The 2,664-nt window shown below is 43.8% G+C and overlaps 1 protein-coding gene across 1 annotated transcript; it reads right to left on the bottom strand.

The window, feature by feature from the left end:
• Positions 1-571: 571 nt before the first annotated feature.
• On the bottom strand, positions 572-2,256 carry AURKAIP1 (aurora kinase A interacting protein 1). Its single transcript, XM_010183293.1, has 3 exons — positions 2,202-2,256; positions 1,247-1,695; positions 572-734 (listed from the first exon to the last, which is right to left on the bottom strand). The coding sequence occupies exons 1-3, from the start codon at positions 2,251-2,253 to the stop codon at positions 627-629; spliced, it is 609 nt and encodes a 202-aa protein (XP_010181595.1). The 5' UTR covers positions 2,254-2,256; the 3' UTR covers positions 572-626.
• Between the last annotated feature and the right edge of the window lie 408 nt (positions 2,257-2,664).

Genomic DNA, 2,664 nt, shown 5'->3' with positions numbered 1-2,664 from the left:
ACATTCAAGTTACAGGATTAAAGAAGACAAAGAAAATCAAGGAAGAATAAGTGTCAAGACTGGAATCAGGTACAGCAGTGATAAATGAGCAGGGCACGTTACTGCTGTCTTTTTCAGAGGCTCTGAATTTACTGCCATCTAGTGACACGAAGAGCAGAGCCACACACAGAACCTCAGATACATTCACTGTGTGCTAGGAGTCACCTGTCCCAGACTCAGCTGTACCGTGGAGCCATGAACTTTTCAAAATGCTTTATAGTTGTACTCACAGTCAGAAGAACTCTTTCAGTTACTGCATCTCCCACAATCAATTGTTACTATAGTACACCACTTGGTCAAACCTTAAATAGCAACTTCAGAAATTCAGCTGCAGCCTAAGACACCTTTGCCCCCTGGGGCAGCAGCACAGAGCCGTACAAAGCAGAGCCAAGTCACTACACCAGGGCTCACACCATTCTTTTGGGGAGGAAAAGCACATTGCTGTCAGGTTTGCCCTTGGAAAACCACTCAACAAGACTGAGTTTCCTCCTACCAATTTGATCACACTCAGAAAACAGGTTAAAAGCAATCCGCATACTTAAATATTTTTAATTACAATTACAGGTTAGAACCCATTACAAGTGTTTTTATCGCTTTGAACTTCTCAGAAATATCTTGGGTGTTTGCCATCCTGCAGGAGGACCTTTCAAACCAGCTCTTTTCCAGATGCGCTCCAAATCCTTCTCAAACTTTATCTAAAACAGAATAAAAAAAAAAAAAGGGGAAATAAAAGCTCAGAAGCAACACTCAGGTATTCAGCCACTGTCCACATGTCCTAAAGAGCATCTAAGTTTAACATACACAAAGGAAAAAAAAGGCTTTTAAGGCAGCTTGTTCTAAGTCAAATAGTTTGCCTTACTGCAACAATAAGCTGTAATTGTGCACTTAAAATGCACGAGGTTCTTGGTAGCCTTATTTTAAAAATCCTGTGCAAGGAAAACTGAGAAGATGGAAGACAAAACCGTAAGAAAATTACGAGGATTTCATCATAAAGCGTCAAACACTTCTTCTTACTAATCTGGTGAAATGGAACTACAATTAACCAATTACAATTTGCATCTAGGCAAGGTGAAAATTGCCAGAGAATGGACTAAACCGTATCACAGTGAACCTAAGAGAACTGAAAGGCAGTGCTGAATAGGAACATTTACAGTTTGAATGAAGACCCAGAGCTGCCCTCACCCCTTTCTCTCCACCCTGAACTTACCTGACGTTTCTTCTTGCGGCCTTCCTTTATCCTCCTCCGTACAAACTTCCTTCGCTTTAGCAGCTTTTTGTACTTGTGCCGATTCATTTTCCTCCTGCGAATCTTCAAAACGTTCTTACACTGAACCTTGTTGCTAAGTGTTCCCTCTCCCTCCTCCACACCACCTCCCTCATCAGATGGGGGACAGTCATATCGCTGGAGGGGTTCATAGCCCACTTCTTCCTGAGCATTAAGGACTTCTGCTTTGGGAAGGGAGTACCTCACCGTCAGCCAGCTTTCTAAGGGGCTGATGGAAAGTTTTCTGGGGATCAGCATCTCTTCCAGTTCAGGGTCCAGGGCATACCACCGCTGAGGTTGGGCTCCACTCTTGTTAGACGGCTGTGTGCTATAGTGCGCAGATGTAGAATGATGGCAAAGAAAGGAAGACACCGACCTTGGCAAAAGGTGGCCTTTGAGAAGAAAAGAATTTCACTTAAGAGGCAGAATATCCAAACAGTATCTTAAGAAAAGCTCTGCTCAGCTCGCAAACCACCAGACAACTGCGGCCAGAATAAACTAATGAAGCTGCTTACAAAACTTATATCCCCATCACGAAAGGAAGGCTTTTTAAATTTGAACTTAATTACACTACTGTAGCACCATCTGCTAAAATTACATTATACAATATTTTACTGTGTAAACGGTGCAAGTGCAATTTGGAACGGCTACAAACTGTTTGTGGTACTAAGCCTTTCTGCTGCTAAGGAACCTCCTCTTATGCTTATAAGGTCAAATCAGAGCTATACAATACTGAGAGAACAGATCAGACACACAGTAACATTTAGCAACCACTGAATCACCAACAGCCTCACCAGTCTTGCACTGCTTGCTGGAAAAGGAATTTCTTGGAGCCAAATTACCCCAGGGGAAAAAACAAACAAACAAAACCCCCTAGGTTACAGCAAGATCTGTTTACCTGCAATTCGTGATGCCTTCAGTAACTGGGAAGTCAGCTGTGATATTAACATATTGTTTCCCTTTGTTTGCTATCTGAACCAGCAATGACTGTTAAAATAAGAACAGTTATTCAATAAAGCAAATACGTCTTTACACTTTCAACAAAACCTTCTAAATTTACCCCAAAGTCCCACAAAGATGCGTTGACACACTCCAAGCACCCTCCTCCTTCTACCAACGCCCTGACAGGAGTTTGCTGTGGGGGCCTAACCCACAAACACCGGTGCAGCCGAGTTTCAGCGATGATTAACAAACCTTCGGCTGCCGCAGGTTAAAAGTAAGGTAACTTCAGCCCGATCCCCCTGACACACTCCTGCCCAGCTCACTGCGAAGGCGCTGCATCCACAACACAAATCAGAGGGGGGAGGGAAAAAGGCGCCAGTTGCCCTCAGGAGCCGCCGCGCGGCCTAGCGAAGGGCAAC

Source organism: Mesitornis unicolor, unplaced genomic scaffold (genome assembly GCF_000695765.1).
Source record: "Mesitornis unicolor isolate BGI_N332 unplaced genomic scaffold, ASM69576v1 scaffold20304, whole genome shotgun sequence".
NCBI lineage: Eukaryota > Metazoa > Chordata > Aves > Mesitornithiformes > Mesitornithidae > Mesitornis > Mesitornis unicolor.
This window is presented reverse-complemented; position numbering and strand designations above follow the sequence as displayed.

What these genes read in the sequence shown, in the direction of transcription:
- AURKAIP1 (XM_010183293.1), bottom strand. Translation starts at nt 2,253, where the DNA reads ATGTTAATATCACAGCTGACTTCCCAGTTACTGAAGGCATCACGAATT. An exon ending in GAAGGCATCACGAATTGCAG is followed by an intron (nt 1,696 to 2,201) that starts GTAAACAGATCT and finishes TTCTTCTCAAAG; the next exon opens with GCCACCTTTTGCCAAGGTCG. An exon ending in GCCGCAAGAAGAAACGTCAG is followed by an intron (nt 735 to 1,246) that starts GTAAGTTCAGGG and finishes ATTCTGTTTTAG; the next exon opens with ATAAAGTTTGAGAAGGATTT.